This window comes from Anolis carolinensis, chromosome 1 (genome assembly GCF_035594765.1).
Source record: "Anolis carolinensis isolate JA03-04 chromosome 1, rAnoCar3.1.pri, whole genome shotgun sequence".
Classification (NCBI taxonomy): domain Eukaryota; kingdom Metazoa; phylum Chordata; class Lepidosauria; order Squamata; family Dactyloidae; genus Anolis; species Anolis carolinensis.
In genome coordinates, this window is record NC_085841.1 from 75639903 (window position 1) to 75657885 (window position 17983).

Below are 17983 nucleotides of genomic sequence, written 5' to 3' on the forward strand. Positions count from 1 at the left end.
CAAATTTGCTCCAGATTAACTGAATGTTTGTTCTTTGTAAAACGTAATGAGCCCCTGAACTCGCTCATAGGGCTCACTCATGAAATCACAAGTTATCGATAGATTCATACACTAAACATTACAGATAGAGAATGAACTGTGAACTTTGAGTCCCTGGTAGAGATGAAATCCTCAGAAGGAGATGGTAAGGGAAAGACCTTTTGCAGTTGTGACAACAAGTGCTTTAATAAAGGGATAGGATGGTCTCCCTTATGGAACCTTCAAAAGTCAGTGTGAAAAAGATGGTTGCGTAATCAGCCACTGTATTTTCTGAAAGTACCTGATGCTGTAGCATTGCTTCACATTTCTGGATGAAAGACCCTAGAAAGACCTATATAAAAATTTTGAGCTTTCTAAAACAATAGTGGAAGTTAAGTATGGTTTATTTTTTAAAACTACTTTGTACAAATATTTTGAGCTCCTCTACCTAAGGTTATCTTGGTGTTGAGGTAGACCTCCCAATGGCTGAATGTGGGAACCTGTGCAGAGGCAGTAAACATTATCAGGAAAGAGAGATGCCATTGAGGAATACAAAGAAAAAATAAAAAATAACATTTTTTCACCACTGAAAAAACATATTTCCTTACCTTCAGTTAATTACCACAAAGCTTCAAATTCTGTTAGATTTTGCAGGTAACCTGTGATCTGAGCTGCGCAGTGCACCTTATTCTGATATTTGGGGTCCCTAGTTTTGGAAGATAGTTCTGCTCCATCTGAGAGAGTACACTAAAATCAGAGTGTATTTGAAGTATGTAATTGATCTTCACAGCTGAAAGAGAAAGTTCTACTTCGCCAACAAGGAAGCTATATTTTAACAGTGGAAGGTGGAAAGCAGCTCTTACTCTGTGCTGATGGTGAGACTGAAACAACTTTACAGACTGAACTGTCAGAAATCCAAGAGCGTTGGAAATTAGCCAACCTCAGACTTGAGGAACAGAAGAAACAGCTCATGTATTTGCTAAAAGTAAGCTTATTTAATGAATTCAGAATCTATTTAATTATTTAGTTTTATCCTGTCTTTCTCTCAATATAGAGAGTCAAGGAGGCTAAGAGCAGACATGACACAACACATTAAAAGCAGACCAAATGTATTTAAACATGGATATAATTTTTAAAAAAAGTTTTGGTGTAATAATAATATTAAAATAGAATTAAAACTACATTTCAAAACTATACAGCCCCCCCCCCCCCCGCAAAAAAATCCCACTGACCCCATCCCCAGCAGCCTACCTCTTATCATTCCCTAAAAGTCTGAAGACAGAAGTGCTTTTGCCTGCAAAAGACAAGCAAACATTCTGGGCCCCATCTACACTGCCATATAATACAGTTTGAACTGTATTGTAATGGTCACTGTAGACTCATATAATGCAGATCGAACTGCATTGAATGGGATTTTATGAGTTTATATAATCTGGTTCATTGCAGATACTCTGCATTCTGAAACTGGATTATATGGCAGCTTAGATGGGGCCTTACTCTCAGTAGAGAAGGAGTTCCAGAGTCTACTCCTTTTAAAATTTGAATTAGTAAGCCTCTTTAGTTCTGCTATTGCCTCAGCTTACAAATGTGTCTTTCCAAAGTAAGAGCAGTAAGGCTCTTTCCATGACTATGACTTCAAATTAGCAAATAGGAAACTTGGAGTGGCGTTAAGGGAAATATGGACTCGTTAGAAAAAAAAACATTACATTTTCTTCCCCATTTGGTATATGTACATGTTGTGTTTAGCCATTTCTTTAACGTCTCAGTTCCTCATTCCCTTTTATCCAGCTATATCTAGAAGTTGTGTTTTAAAATAGGCATGCTGATATGCTTACGTTTCTTTCACTAGTGCTTACTATTATGCTTTGATAATCAGATCTCTTAAGGTACCAAACAAAAGATAGCATTCTATAAATTATATCTCCATTACATTTTTAAAAATCACATCAAGAAATCTAAAAAAACATCAAACCTTTAACATTGTCATGTTTGAGAGGCTGGGAAGGTAAGAAATTTTAGAAAAAATGATGTTTTTGGGGAGTTTTTTGTGACATGGTAGAAATGATCCTGATTGGATGACTTTCACTGGATATTTATTGTGTCCTAGTTGTATGCATGAATGCATGACAAGCTTATTGACTATGAAAATATAATTGCCTAAATCCAGTTGCTAATTCTGTCTAGAGTAAACCTATTGGATCAATGAGACATATTTACATGTGACTTAGCATTCAACCATTAATAGAGTAGGAGTACTCTAGTTCCAACTAATTTGCAGGATTCCAGTCTTTGCCTTCTTGATTATTATCTGCTCTGAAGAGCAATTATCCCTGTTCTTTGCTTGCTGCAACTCTAAAACATTACATTTATATCTGTTTTTCCTACTTCCAGGACTGGGAAAAATGTGAAAAAGCCATATCAGATTCTCTGACAAAACTAAAGTCTTTCAAGAGAAAGCTGTCTCAACCTTTGCCAGAACATCATGATGAACTCCATACTGAACAAATCTGTTGCAAGGTAAAATACTAATACCTAATGCATTCTTCCCTTGAGATGTTTGTAACTACAACTTGCAGATAGATTTGCAAAGAACCTAAAATAGTGGACTCTGTCATGGTTCTGTGTTCATGGTGGTTTGTTATTTGTACGGACTGTAGCTAGCTACTCACCTTCAACTTCAAAATATTTACACTTCATAACATCGATTGGTTCTGCTATTTGTTCAGGTTTTTCTGGGGTTGAGACCTGTCCCCTTTGTGTTTGCTCATGTTAATAGCCATCCATTAATTTGCCTATTTGTTCTCTAAAAAAAATCTTTAGATCTGGATTTTCACAGTTCTGCTGCCCTGGTCTAGGTGTCTATTTGCCAGTATATCTTGGCATGTAGTGTAGGACAAATCTGCAGGCTGCAAGGTACTTGGCAATGCTAAATATCCTCAAATACAGAAGGGCTTTTTCCATGGCCGGACTGAATTCTTGGCCATCACCTATAATAGAAGCTTACGTTACGATTTAAGAGTTTGCCTATGTGAAGGCTGTGTAACTGAAAAAACATATGATCATTTTCTGTATTATTGCATTTACCAGCTTGCAGAATGTATAATTCATGTACTGAATGAGAGTGTGAAGATTTTACATAGTTCCCATCACTATTTATGCTTCAGTAGCCATCATTACCATCATCATAGCAATAACAGCAGCAACAACATTTATCTGTTACCTTTGTCTCCCTATGGATTTTGGCAGGGAACAACAGATTAAAATATAGTAATAAATAGATAGCACAGTTAAAAGCACAAACACCCATTAAAATGCATTATCAATTTAAAATCATACATTTGTGATTTAACTGACAATTTAAAAACCATCAGGATAGGCCTGTTGGACAAGATTTGTGTGTAATGCTGTTTTAAATGCAGACAGTTTATTCAGTTGTTAAACCACTTCCAGCAGGTCATTCCACAATTTTGGGATGGATTGAAATAAACGTCCATCAACAGACCTACATTTATGGGGTGGATTATACAGGAAGAGGGACACAAACCACGTAGACCCTTAAATGTAATAACCCACACTTGTTCATGAACTGACTGGCAACATGTTGAGTGATTTCTAATATAGAGGTAGATAATCACTCCTAGATACTCCAGTATCTAGTTTAGTTGCCATGTTTTGTACTAACTGAGCCTTCCAAACTTGTTACATACATAGCCCAGTTTAGTGCTTATATTTTGTAGAGTTTTTTTCCCTAAATAGAAACAAATTTTCTGTGAAGGAATTATCAAAATATGTTTACCCATAATTCCCTATACTACATATTTTTTCTTAAAATCTAGGAACTAGAGAATGCTGCTGAAGGATGGACGGATGATCTTTCTCAGTTGAATTTGTTAAAGGAGACTCTATCTGCTTACATCAGTGCAGATGACATCTCAGTCCTCAGTGAGCGTATCGAGCTGCTGCATCGACATTGGGAAGAGCTATGTCACCAGGTAAAAGAATGAAACAAACAAACAAATTAAATTAAGATGCCAACCATTTGCCACTGACAGCTAATTTGGGTCCCTCATGCTTTCTTTCTGCTGGCAGTCAATTGTTTTCTTTGTACACCAGGCTCTGAAGTGTGAACTATATGATGCAAATGGTCTTTCAACTGAGGGTGTTCACTGGAAATATTTTGTCATCCTCAACTAGTAAAGAAGTAGCCATTCAAAAAAGGTTTAGTTCTACTCACTATCCAGTGAGGCAAGGGATCACATGCTATTTCAGAAAGTGCATCTTATTAGATCACTAGAAACTCATTGAGATGACATTGGACAAATAACACACTCTCAGCCCCAGAGAAGACCAGAGACAACCCCCCAACAAATCCTGTCAATAAAACCTCACAGTAGGTTCACTTTAGGGTCACTGTAAATTGGAAATGCTTTGAAGTTACATAACAACAACATATCTGGTCTTTGCCTATGACATGTCAATATCTGCCTGAGTTCCATGGTGAAAGACCTGCATATGTAATATATAAGAATATTCTAGCTCATTGAAAATTGCCTTGGATTGTCTTCTTTAACCTAAATGGAGCTTGCAACAATATATTTATTGTTATTGTACAAAACTGCACACCTTTCCTTCTTCTCCTTCGTGCCACACATGCCTTCCTCGGCGGAGGAGAAGGGAGCCGTTGAGTACAAGAATCATGAAAAAATAAGACATCCCCTGAAAATAAGACCTAGTACATCTTTGGGAGCAAAAAATAATATAAGACACTGTTTTATTTTCTGGAAAACAAGGTACCTACTGCTCTTCTAATGGCATTGTTCAGGTCTTTGGACATTTTGGACAAATAAGGAGAAATTTGATAAATATGTCTAGCAATGAGACATTTAGGAGTATGAGTTCAGGGTGGAAATTACTCTTAAGTTTGTATGCATTGACTCTGCAATGTGGAGGGGCAGGTTTATATTCCCCTGTCCCTAAAAAGATCAGAGAAAAAATGGACCACAGAGACTCATGTGTAATTCATATCCTCTGGAATTACAAATCAGAACTATTCTCAATAACTGCAATCACACACATGAAGATTGAGAAACATATTGTAGTTGAGGCTTCCCAGGAACAACAAAGGCAGCATACAAGCTATGCTATGCACACTTACTAAGAAATCAACTGGATTAAACACATGGAGGAATTTCATTCAATAATGGATGGTCAAATTAATTTGCTCTCCGGGTGTTATATGTTTTTATGTCTTTTCTGAAAATTCCAAATCACACAGGAGGAGGTAGACCTTCCTGTCCACAGTGATAGTTGTGGCTTTTCATTTATTAATAAGCATATTTTCCTGTAATTTCCATTTACACTTTGAATATTATGTGGAGCTAGTTTGTCTCAATACTCCCATAAAGCTCATGAAGTGAGCTGAAACCTATGAAAAACATTAGCTAAGAATTTCTTTTTATTTTTCAGTCTCAAAGCAACTAACAGATTCTCTTATACCTTTTTTATGCTGAAACAGAACAACACAGAGCAACATAGCAATGTATAGATTTTTTTTTGTTTTTTATAGTTATTGTGACAGCACAATCAACCCACATGAGCCAATTTTAAACAAAATAAAAGCATAACTAATAACTGTACAACAACATTTGAAAATAAATCTGGTTTGGAAGTGTTATTCTTCTACTTTGAAAGTAGTTGTTGTACTTCAGAAACTTTGTTTTTGTGGCTACCACAAACTATGTTAAATTGGTTGAGACCCGATGAAATATTCATTGAAAAACTATAGCAAAATGTGCTGCAGGATGTCCCACAAAAACAAAGTTTTTGCAACTTAATAAACTGCAAACCAATAGAACCAATTAGGAAATGACATTTATAACCCAGGAACAAAAATTGTTTTACATAATGTAATCAAAGGGGTTGCAGGAAAATTATCATGAGCTAAACTAGAAGACTTTTTAGAATTGTATTCTTAAAAGGATATCTGCTTTTTAGAAGCAATGCACAAGGTCAGATAATTGGTAGTTCAGTTGGTAAAAAATATTTCCAACTGGCTAGGGACCCAGTGCTGAGGGAAGGAGGTGTGGCCAGTTTGTTGTTCTTCCGCGTTTCCAAAATTTCCTGGTGGTTTCTGTTATCACAGTATTGTGTGTTACTTAAGTAACTGAATTTTTTTTAAAAAATGGGAAGAGGCTGTTAAGATAACTAAAGATGCAGTTAAGAAAATGATTGCACATATATACATACCTTTGTGCTACTGTATGTTTTAATGTAATATATGTAATTTCTGTGCCATCACTGATAGAATGCACATTCATGGAAAATATACCCTATTTTTGGAATGTAATACCACTTTAATCTGGCCTTGGCAACTCCTGAACTCACATATACTTATGTCTCACTCTGCAAACTGAGATTGTCACTCAGTCCCTTCAATTTTATCAGAAGATTTTGAGCCTTTATTCCAATACATCTAAGATAGAAATCAGCCTTGGGAGGAGACTATAAAGAATAGAGAAAGCTGTAGCTATTTCAAATGGCAGCTCACCTTCGTGACCTCCAGTATTTGAATGTGACTTCCTGCTTTAAGTGGGATTGGCCAGAAGTATTTTGAGATTAGCAATGTGCATTAATCTGTTGAAGGTGTCTTGAAAGGTTATCGCTAGCTACTATTCTATCTCAGAAATGTGAGAAAGAACCATCCTGCAGAGATAAATTTATGCTTCACCCTTAAGGATTCTTTTTACTGTCATTGTCAAACTTTCTGCTTTCCTCTTGTATATGATTTAAGGTTTCCTTGAGGCGGCAGCAGGTGACAGAGAGACTGAACGAGTGGGCACTCTTCAGTGAGAAGAACAAAGAGCTCTGTGAGTGGTTGACACAAATGGAAAGTAAAGTTTCTCAGAATGGAGAGATCCTTATTGAAGAAATGATAGAAAAACTCAAAAAGGTAATGGCCTTCTCTTTTTTTCTTTTCAAACGTTTTACAGATTTTCTCAATTTGTCAGAGCTTAAACGTACCTTGAGCAGACTTGGTAGACTTATTTGCACTTTCAGGTCGTAGTTTCATTCCTTTTCTGTACTTGTTCACTTGTTAAGCTATTATTTCCTTTACAAAGTACAAACTTTTAACACGGACATTATTTTTTATCAGACTTGCACCTGCAGGTCTTCATATAAATCATCTCAAACAAGCATCACAAAATGTTCATTTTTATTTCAAGTAGGCAAATGTAATGAATAAGCTTTCTCATCTCTGTATATCTCTGTGTTGCCCAGGATTATCAAGATGAAATTGCAGTTGCTCAAGAAAATAAAATCCAACTCCAGCAAATGGGAGAAAGGCTTGCCAAAGCAAGTCATGAGAGCAAAGCTATGGAGATTGAGTATAAACTTGGCAAGGTGAATGACAGATGGCAGCATCTTTTAGATCTCATTGCAGCCAGGTGAGACAGATAAACTTTCCTTAAAATATGTGACAGTGCTTTAAACAGTTATAAGACGGAGGAGTTATCCCATTTTGACTCATTGTTCTCACATGAGAACTTTTGTTTCTGCACTAATAGAATGTATGCAATGCATAATCTTTGTAGCTTTATTCACTGTAGAAATATTTTTGCAATATAGTACACAGACCACAGGTTTTTACGTAAAGGAAACCCCAATTTCTCACTATCACAAGGTAGGCAGATTTTCTAGAGGGCCATGTAACCGCACTGTATCCAATACTCTACTGTTAGACTAATTTAGATGTTCCAGTTGGGTTGTTAGTGGGAAAGCATTGGCATGGAGAAATTTCTGATCCAATTTTGTGACATCTAAAGGATGTCTAATATGAGATTAAAACAACAGAAGTCATTATAATTAGAAATCATTGATAATCTTGTTGTTGCTATGTGCATTCAAAGTCTGACTTACGGTGGCCCTGACATTGATTCGGAGTTTGGCATTACCTTCCTCTAAGTCAAAGTGAGTGTGACCCATTGGGTTTCTGTGGCTGATCAGAGAGCTGAACTGGCCTTCTGGAGTTCTGGGGCACATCTACATGGACACTTTACCCCAGCGTCAGTCCAGAGTTCGAACCTTGAATTGGAACAAGCAAAGTCCATATGACCAGCACCTGAATGTCCAGCAGTGCTGAACCCAGTTTGGTGATGCTAGACAGCCACCCTTACCATTGCTCTTGATGTTTTTTTTCCATAGCAGTGAACACCAGGAGTGATGTTGGCTGGGACACCAGAGCAACATGGGAGGGGGGGGGGGGGGGTTGAGGAATCACCCTCTCCTTTCTCCCTTCTCTTCTCCAATCACCATTATGCCCCAGCTAACGTCACTCTAATCAATGAGCAATGGGCACCATCTGGTAGCCACTACTATAACAAAAAAACAGGAGGGGGGAGCAATATCTCCATGTTGCCTGAGCCTGTGGTATAAAGGTTGGCTGTGTAAACAGTTGTTTTCAGTTCCATGTCTGATTATACTGTTTATACGGACCTGGAGATATAGTGTGTTCTGGGGTTTCAGGGAAACTTTAAAACAACCCACAACTTTTTAAAATGTGGCTCAAGACTACTTTAGGCAACCTTGGCCCATGTCAACCTGAATCAGACTCTTGTATCATGTAAATACCACAGAGTTGGCTTACACCCCTCCTCCCCCTTTGGGGATAAATGTATGAGAGTACATGTGTTCTTAGTCTCAAACCATTACATCACACTGACTCTCATTGACAGTCTTGTTTTCTAATATTTTCTTAAATCCTTTTTGCTCTACTTCCTTATTAATGACTGCCCAAATTGGTGGCCATCATATCTTTTGTAGCAAAAAGTTACATTGTTTAGGAATGTGCTGTGTAAAGTATATTCCTTTGTTTGTCCTGAATCTCCTACCACTCAGCTTCATTGGTTGGCCTCAGGTTCTTGTATAATGAAAGTACAAGTATGTGTTAAACTGTTCTGTATTTATCTTTCGTCAGTAGCTGACTGGCTTTACCTATTTTATTTTGGCAAATGTAAAGTTCTTTAATAGTGTTTCATGTAAAGGTTTGGATTTTTTAGTAGGTAGGTACTAATGCACAGATGTTAGAATCATTATGTGAGGAAGTGGTATTTCTTGCAGCACTAGTTGGTTTCTCAGGATGTGGTTTTACAGGCAAATATAACATGAAAAAAGTACAGAACATTACAATTTATTTGGAAACATTTCTGTCAAATTTTGCCCAATGTCTGTAGAATAGTGCCCCAAGTATATCTTTCCTTTAAAAAGAAATATTATTCGTACAACCAATAAAGTCAAGTCTTCTCAGAGAGGCCACTAACACAAACTTGAAATATTCCTGCATAGTATTTATATAGAAATTGTATGTTACCAGTGTGCATATAAAAACAAATATTTTAATATTTCTACCAATTTCATGTGAGGATGGAATGTAAAGACTAAAAGCATGGGAGTAAATCCAGTTGCTAGTCTCAACTCAGACCCATTTATAAATAATAAATCAAAAGTAAAAAAAAAAAACCTCAGTTGATTTAGTGGATCTTCTCTATTTAAGAAGAGACTAAAAAGTGGGTGTAAGTAATGCTTCTTTTCCATTTTAAAACCAAATTATGAACAAGATATGTTCTGTAGGTTTCTTCTTAAGTTGAATTTGTATGTAAGTCAGAACAGGTACATTTTAAGTGTAACTATAGCCAAATACATAGCTTTGAATAGCACAAGGAAGGGTTAACACTCTTATGGTGTTTGTTTGCTGCTTATGCCCCTGTTCAGAAGATTTCACCTCACTTTCTGTCCCTGTGATAACTCATTTTTGAAAAATTTGGCTTGTTGTGGAAACAAGGTTTGGTGAAAAAGCTTCAGTGGAGACAAAAATCACACCTTTATTTTACCATTTTTCTACAATGGTGTAGAAAAATGGCAAAATAAAGCTGTGCTTTCTAGATTTTTCAAAAATATTTTCAATCTGTGAATGACTGGTAAAGATTCCATGTACAGTAGTCTTGCTTATCCAACCTTCACTTATACAACGTTCTGTATTATCCAACACAGTCTGCCTTTTAGTAGTCAGTGTTTTTGTAGTCAATGTCAATACATTGTGATGTTTTTGTGCTAAATTTGTAAATACAGTAATTACTACATAACTTTACAGTGTATTGAACTGCTTTTTCTGTCAATTTGTTGAAAAACATGTTTTGGTGCTTAATTTGTAAAATCATAATGTAATTTGATGTTTAATAGGCTTTTCCTTAATCCTTCCTTATTATCCAACATTTTCGCTTATCCAAGGTTCTACCAGCCCGTTTATGTTGGATAAGCAAGACTCTACTGTATTTGGAGGACTGTATTGTGGTCACAATTTATTGATATAACAAAAATATTTTGCTTTGGTTTATCATGAGTATAATTAGAAATTACTTTGGTGCATTATTTCTGTTGTCTTCTGTTGTATCTTTCTTCAAGCACCAATCAATGTTTTGTTTTATAATTTTTCTATTTTTCTCTTTTCTGATTCCTTTTTTAAAAAGTGTTTTTCTGGTCTAGAAGAAATTCTTCTTTCAAATATTCCCCTGCATTATTTTCATATCTCTCTAGTCACACAGGCAAACAACATGCAAAAATAATTCCTTTGTTTTGTGTATAACAAGTAGATTCACTCTTTCCCAGAGTTCATCTTTGTACAGTTGAGCGTACAACTGTTCTAAGTCTACAGTGCCAGCATTTTTTCTCCCAGTCCCTTCCCCCTTTCATGGCCTACATTCCAGGAGATCACCCTGGCACATGTAGATGAATGTAAGTTTTATTTAGAAACATGACCACTTGTCACACAGCTTGTTCTCATATTATCAGGCAGTGAGTTAGTAACATTTGTTTGGAGTGTGAGTGATTTTTGTATAGTGCTCCGTGACCCACAGTCTTCTTGTAACTTTTGGACTGAATGCTCTTAATTTTTATACTGGAAAGTTTAATGCTGGTGCTGGTGGATTTATATGCCGTGAAGATGGCAGATGACTGCAGTGTGGATTCAGACCTCCCTGAATGCAATTGCGATGTGACAAGGCAGGCAATATTTTCATTGTTTTTCCCCCTTTTATTTCCTTTTATGTATTTATTTTCCTGTATTAGATTCTTTTCTTATTGTATAGATGACCAAGTGAGTCCTAAGTGTTAATAAACAGATTCTAAGATTTTGCAGTGGTAAAAAGAATTCAGCTCTTTAATTAACAAGATGAATTGGAAATACTTTTGCTGGTTCTAGGACTGAGGAAATCTTCACTGAAGTCATCCATCTGGTTTTTACTTCCATTTGAGTGCAAGATCACATATTACACAGGAGAAATAGTAGTAAAAACGCATTTGACTTCAGACATCTGATTGCTCTAAATAAGAAAAGGGTTGAATGAGTAATAGCTTTCCAGAAGAAATATTTGGTTGTGAATAAAACTGTAACCCACACAACTAACTTCACAGTGACTCACACAACTGCAAGGAAAAGGGAACGAGGCTGACTTCTTTTCCTTTAGTCTTTAGAGTTCTTTCTGGTTCCAGTTTGTTCTGTTTTTTAACTAATGTCATTATGTTTATGCTTCGTAGAACTGAACTGAATACAGAGAATCTTTTCAAAAATAAACTCCCAATAAGCATACTCAATGTTAAAAGAAAAAGAATTGTTTGTTATTATTAGTAACTAGTTGTCCAACCTAATTATAGTTCTGACTTCATAATGCACTGTCGTGTGTTTGAATAACAAGACAGTTATGTGTTAAATTAAAATGCCTTTTGAGATAGACACCAGTCTTGGGATTGTTTTTTCTGCAGTATTTAATGGTATCAACAAATTCTACTTATGTGCATTATTTTATTCCCCCACACTTTAAAAGCCATATAAAGATGTCACACTATTTAACATCTAAACTGCAATAATGCAGCTGCAAAGTATATATATTTCCAGTATATACCGGTAACAATAACATATAATGGACATGTGTATCAGGAAATGGGTATGGTTGCAAGTTTGGTATATAAGGAAATTCAGCAAGTCACAGGGTTTACTGTACTTGTATATCAATGTTGCTAAATTTATACAGCCCTCCTTAAACCAGTCATGTGATTCTTCCTGCTATTTTGCATATGAGATCTTTGCTAGCAAGGGAATGAGCTCAGCCTAGCTTTTTACAGAGCTTGTGTAGGGCTTTTAGTAAGCACTGCAACTGTCTATAAAGATGTTTTCAATACCAAGGATATTGTTGAGCATTTATAGTTACTTTTTTAAACTTTCTTTTGCATAGAGCAGTTTTTAGATGTCTTCTACACTATTTATTAATTATTATTTGTGCAGCAGGATGTCACATGTGTGTCTTTTTTGTTTAGAATGTGTGTCTTCCCATTCAGCTGTGTCCAGGATAACATGCAGACATGCAAACACCACAAACCAGAGAGCAAAATTTGTAGAGTTTGCCAACAGGAACTAGATTATTTTCCTTTGTGGTTCAAGATTTAAATTATGTTTCTAGGCTTAGTTAAGGGATTTAGGCATTTGAAGAATAAATAGCTGTTGACAGTTTGGACATAATTATGGCTTAATTTCTTAAAAGTCAGTATTGGGTAGATAAAACCCACAGACATCTAGTATAAACCTATTCAAAGCAAAAGTGACTTACGGTGACTGAAATGACTGAAGTTTGGGTTGAGTTGTTGACATTTAAACATACTTGTTTGCACATTCCTCTTCAGAATGGAGATGGCAATATGACTAATATTTTGTTAAAAAGAGCAAAAAAACTCCCTTAAAAGATGCCTTATAAATAATCTTACAAAAATATAGAAATAAGGAAAATGTCATAACATGTCACCATTTGCTTAATCACATATGTACCATAGGATTCAGTGTAGATGAGATACAATCTTAAGCTTTGAAGGGAAACAAATTAATAAGATGTGGTATTATGTAAACAATTTATGGTCATTATTTTGTTTTCTTAATGTTCAGCTGCAATCCTGAGTTTGAATCTTCTTTGTTGACTTTATTCCAAGTGTTTGCTCTTCTGTAGTAGTAGTAAGTTGGTGTCTATCTTAAGTTGTTGGTGGCTGTCCAATGTTCATATCTCCATCTTCAGAGTCTTATCCAGCTTTATATATGATACATTCAGAATACAAGTTAACCAGAAAGGATGATAAATTTCAGTCTTGCCAAACCCTTCTGCCAAGTGGAAACGACTTCTCAGGTTTAATTTATTTAAGTTTCTGTAGTTTCATGAATAACTGTGCAGATTTGTAGCAAAAATACATTTTCCATTCTTACTTATTGGGCTATATACCCGTATTTACTCAAGTCTAATGCACGATTGAATCTAATGCGCACCTAAATTTTCAAAACCCTAAACCCTCCCAAAAAAGCATTTGCCATATTGTGCTAATCTAATGTTCACCCTAATTTGGGAAAGGTAATTCAGTCAAATTCAAGACCCATGAGCCAAATCCAGCCCACCGTATAATTTTATGTGGCCCTCCAGATTCTGAACCACAACTCCCCATCATTAGATATCATGACTAGAGCTAATGGGAGTCATAGTACAGTAACATCTGGAAGGCTGTTGTTTATTCTGTTTAGTCAGGATAGCAGATTTTAGATTTCAATACAAGGCCTTTAGCTTTGATGTCTAACTTTTAAATGCCATTTAACATTTCCCCAACCTTAGACCTACAAGTGCTGTTGGATTGCAGTGCCCATGATCCCCAGTCTGTATGGCAGGTAATCAAAAGTAATAGGAGTTGTCATTCAAAAACATTTGGGCACCAAATTGGGTAAAAACTAAAAAGCACTGAGCACTATGTAAAACAAATATAGTTGGCTGACTATATCCACAGATTCTCCATCTATGGATTGAACAACCCTTTGAAGGCAACCATAAGGCTAATGTGGCCCTCTGATTATAATAACTTTGACGCTCCTGCCCTAGGCTGACTTCACGGGTGGCGCTTTCACAATCTCCCAAGCCACCAGATCTGAAGAGGCCATTCCTTTGTACCACCCTCTCCCCAAACTGGCCAGTGAAAAGAGACAAATGTCTGTTTAATCCCTTCATTCCCTCAGATTAGCCAACATGGCTCGCACCCCATCCTGTAGCTTCTTCAGGAATAACTCACTCTCCCTTCCTACCCTGACAAATGTACCCCAATGAGGAATAAAATAACTACATCCCCAAAATGAGTAATAAAATAACTGAAGTTTGATCCAAGAGCATTGTGAATTTCCCTATCACCTTCCCTTTTTGTGTGATCAGTTTTCTGCAGGTCCCCATCTCACAATATTAAGGTAAGATAGCACACCACAGTAGTTAAATGGGTACACTACTTGTGGCATGTTACAATGTTATGAAGCCCAATGGTTATCAACAATCACTGAATTGTATAAGACATTTCACACGCAGAGGAGGGGGCCCTGATCCACAGCACACCACAGCCATTCCTAACCAAGCAAATTAAAGTTACTTGTGGCAGAGACCAATAGTTCTCCCCAAGAACAATTTGTGAATATATAGTCTGTGGTAGAAAATTAGAGGTGATGTATCTTGCTTTTGTACTATTTGATAAGTTTGCTTTCAGATTTATGGCAAAAGGAAAGGCTACTATGAAAGCAGAATGAAGTATTTTGATGCATGTTGTGTGTACAGCTGTGACAAATAATACGGTGATGAATAGGTTGTTGTTTTAGGTAATTTTCATTTTAAAATGATTTAGCCTCCACTTCTCAGATTCCATGTGAATATATATTCTGAGAAAAACAGTCCACTCATGTTACAAGCAGCTGCTTTTATTTAAACAAATAAAATGCAGCATAAGTGGAGACTTGTATTTTGCCCACATTTTAAAATAAAATTATATTTGAGACTGATGTACACCCATCTGTAATTTTCTAGTTTTGCAATGTTGTTCAATCAAATATTTGTAAAAGTCAAGATTACTGTATGCAGACAAATGGGAAAAAAATGTTGTAGTCCAATAATCGGGGAATGACTGCTGAAACTGACTGACCTATCCAAACTGGACAAATTATCAATATTAGGAAAAACTGCAACATTTTTGAAAGACTGGGAACCTTTGAATGTCTTTTTTTTTTTTGCAGAAAAATGGGTTAATATGTTACCTGCAGGTTTTGATAATTAATAGGTTTGGTTAAGCTGTAAAAGCATGAAAAAGACTTTAGTGGAAGAAGTTATATAAAATGTATAAGGAAATCTTATCTTCAATTTTATAATCAAGGAAAGTCAGAAATAAGTGTAAATTAATTTTCATTTTTCTTTTTGTTGTTTTTATCTTTTTTTTCCTTTTGCTTTTTTGTTTCGTTTTATCAGTATTTTTTCTTCTTTGTTTTAATTTATTCCAAAGTTTCTGATAAAAGTATTCTGAAAAAAATACTTTGTGTGGAAAATTGCACACAAATTTTCAGATTGTAGATAAACTTGCACACACAAAATGTATATTAGAGTGAGATGTCTGTAAATCTGCATAATAGTACAGATTTCTCTGAGAAATCTGTACTATAAAAGAAATATGGATTTTCATGAATTTTTAGACAAAAGAATTGCATGAAGTAAAGCAAAATAGGATCATGATTTAATATATGAAAAACTGGCAGATGAATTATAAATGTGTATAAGAGCATCATTCTGGTGTAATGGTTTGACACTAGAGAACAGGCTCCAGATCCCCACTTGGTCATGGAAACTCACTAGGTGACCTTGAATCAGTCACATTCTCTCAGCCTCTTTTAAACAAAGTAACCTCTTTTAAACAAAGAAAACTCAATGATTGATTCTGACTTACGATCTTCTAACCTCTGATTTATGGGCACAAAGGGTCACCATAAGTTAAAAGTGACTTGAAGACATTTAATAAGACATTTAGAATATTAATTATAACATTAATATTAAGAAAAGCCTTTTATTTTTCTTTAAAAGTACTGACTTTAAATAATTATTTCTATTGTTAAAAAGATTAAAATATCAAAATAGTTCTGTAAATCATCCTTGTATAGAAAAATATATTTTGATGTGTGGAACTTCATTTAAGAATTTGAGATTAGAATGTAAGAATTGAGAAACAGTGCACGGTACTATGTTTAAGAACATTCTCTGCATATTTGTTATATTCATTAGCCATTCTCATACCTGGCAGTGCCTGCCATCTCTTCAAAAGGTAACAAGGGACATATGGTCTTGAATTAGAATACATTGTCTGGTGTGATCATTTGCATATTTGTAATTTTAGTACGCAAGAAGCAAATAACACATGCATGTTATCATACTCATCATATTGTCCCTGACTTTGGCAGGATGAAGAAGCTAAAGGAAACACTGGTGGCTGTTCAGCAGTTGGATAAGAACATGAGCATCTTGAAATCATGGCTTGCCCACATTGAGTCAGAGTTATCCAAACCCATTGTCTATGAAACCTGTGATTCCGAGGAGATTCAAAGGAAACTAAATGAACAGCAGGTAAAAATGTGAAATTGAAGAGAGAAAAACCAAACCCTTGAAACACCCGCACTCCCCATTAAGTAGTGGTGAGCGCGATTCAGGTTTGGTGCAGGCTTGGGCTTGCTGGATCCAGCTCTCACAAGAGGGCAGTGAGAGGAAGATGCCCTTAAATTTCAAGACAGGTGATGCTTATAGCATTGCTCTAGTAGCGTTTTCTGCTGCCTTTGACATCCAGTCGGCATGGAACACCTCAGTGACCCTACCAGCCAGAGGTAAGGCACTCTGATGTTATGTTCAGAATGTCAGCTGCTGCTTTAATTAGCTTCCATTGCGTGGGTGTTTTGCAGTGGATTGTGAAGTAGTGTTTACTACCACTCAGAGGAACCCTTCTGTGTTCATACATGGCAAGTTTTATTGAACACTCAAGAGAGAATCTCAATTTTTTAGAATACCAAAATATTTGTTCTACTTTGGCTGCTTTTAAAATTGTGTCTGAATTTGTTGCATGCAGATTTGCATGAGCTATACAGAAGTAATGTTTAACTTTCAAGCTTGTGCATATCCTGCAAATGAACAAAGTGAAATAACTATAAAAATAGAGCAAATTAAAAATAGAAAGGAGTGTGTTACTTTACATAAGATGAACCGTGGTTTATATCATTTCAAAAGAAAGGCCTTTATAGTAATTCAAGAAGGTGTACTTAGTTTTTGGATATTCATGGAAAAGTGGTTCTGCTAAAACAAATGCTCCACATAAATTTAAAACATGGAAGACTTCCCACCACCAGAACCCAAAAGGGCTGCAGCTCATATCTTTCCTTTGACTATTAAACTCACCAAATTTAGCAAAGTGCTAACTTTTCCCATGTAAATAAGGAATATGGGAAGCACATGATGTTTAAAGAGAATTGGTTTCCTAGATGTTCCTAGGACGTATGAATCTTCTTAAGAACAAGATAAGCCCTATACAGTTGTATCCCTCTTCCTACAAGGGCATGTATTCCAGAACTATTCTATGTTTTCATCTGATACTGTGGATAAGTGTGAACCTTGTGTTTTGGCTATACTTGAGTTGGAAGCATACCACAGAATTGCACTGGAGGATCTAGAGTGGCCCAAAATCACTTCTGGGGTGGGGATTTTTGGAGCATGGGTAAGTGAAACCATGACTGTTGAATCCATGGATAAAGAGGTCATGTTGCACTCTGTTTTCAAAAGCAGTAAAGGAGGTTATATGTAGTCCACCTTTGACTTAGCACATGGTTATTATGCAAATGCATTCAAGAGTTCCTTCATTTAATTATACAGATTAGAATGGTGTCTGTACTCACATATTAGTCAACCTCATGTATAGGCTGACCAGGGACCATAATTACAGATTTATTTATTTATTTGTTTATTTACATCACTTTTACCCCGCCTTTCTCCCCGAGGGGACTCAAAGCAGCTTACAATAAATAGGAAAAAATTAAATGCCTAAAAACAATGTA

The 17983-nt window shown here is 35.9% G+C and overlaps 1 protein-coding gene across 20 annotated transcripts in view; it reads left to right on the plus strand.

Moving 5' to 3' along the window:
• Positions 1-17983, plus strand: part of syne1 (spectrin repeat containing nuclear envelope protein 1) — a 371674-nt gene that overhangs the window by 312697 nt on the left and 40994 nt on the right. For 18 of the 20 annotated variants that reach the window (XM_062977181.1, XM_062977206.1, XM_062977194.1 and 15 more), the window contains 6 exons: positions 809-1003; positions 2410-2535; positions 3855-4010; positions 6809-6967; positions 7297-7463; positions 16349-16511. In XM_062977181.1, the coding sequence (XP_062833251.1) occupies positions 809-1003; positions 2410-2535; positions 3855-4010; positions 6809-6967; positions 7297-7463; positions 16349-16511 (966 nt within the window). The other 2 variants (XM_062977258.1, XM_062977242.1) reach the window with 2 other exon arrangements.